Source organism: Sinocyclocheilus grahami, unplaced genomic scaffold (assembly GCF_001515645.1).
Source record: "Sinocyclocheilus grahami isolate Dianchi unplaced genomic scaffold, SAMN03320097.WGS_v1.1 scaffold13478.1, whole genome shotgun sequence".
NCBI classification, from domain to species: domain Eukaryota; kingdom Metazoa; phylum Chordata; class Actinopteri; order Cypriniformes; family Cyprinidae; genus Sinocyclocheilus; species Sinocyclocheilus grahami.
The window spans coordinates 1,032-1,668 of record NW_015514923.1 but is presented as its reverse complement, the minus strand read 5'-3'; the positions used below and the strand labels follow the sequence as shown (position 1 = coordinate 1,668).

General features: G+C 39.1%; 1 protein-coding gene across 1 annotated transcript in view; it reads right to left on the bottom strand.

The window, feature by feature from the left end:
• Positions 1-637, bottom strand: part of LOC107579008 (protein unc-80 homolog) — a gene marked incomplete at both ends in the record, with an annotated part of 5,142 nt that overhangs the window by 3,748 nt on the left and 757 nt on the right. The window contains one exon of the mRNA XM_016264901.1: positions 7-209. Within this exon, the coding sequence (XP_016120387.1) occupies positions 7-209 (203 nt within the window). The remainder of the gene's footprint in view (positions 1-6; positions 210-637) is intronic.

The window sequence follows — 637 nt, the reverse complement described above, 5'->3', positions numbered from 1 at the left end:
GTGTACAGCTGTGTTGATGGCAGTGGCGCTGTATTGCCTGAGGAGAGCGCTGTCCTCGGGGTGTAGGAGCAGTGCACCATTAAACACATTCAGAAATAACATAATCTCATCACCCCAAGGGTATTCACTGGGCATGCCCAGAAACATCTCCTCCAGCAGTTTGATCCATAGGACCTTGTGTAAAGTGTCCAAACCAAAGAGCTCTTTGCCTGGGAAGGGGGGAAATAGATTACATTATTGATTATATAATATAGGGGGTGAGGGGTCATTTATTGTTGCAGCTGGCTGTGTGAAATCTAGCTAAAGCAGTTGCCAAACCATGGCTGTTTGAATGCTAATTTAAATGTAATGATGTTTCAAAATCATATATAAGTAAATAACTAAATTTGAGTCATATTCTTATTTCTGTTACTGACTTGAATCAAGGGAGACAGCCATAAAAAAAATGTGTAGGAATAAATGAACTCCAAGCTGGTAAAAGACTCTGTTTGCTAGCGATGGTAGATTATGGCAGTATTTTACAGGGGTATTTTTTCATTTTATGGTTTGAATCAACTGCTTATGGATTAACACTTCACAGAGTTTTAAATTAGTCACCTTGGAATTATAAGGTTCTATCTGCATTCTGAGCAGTTTC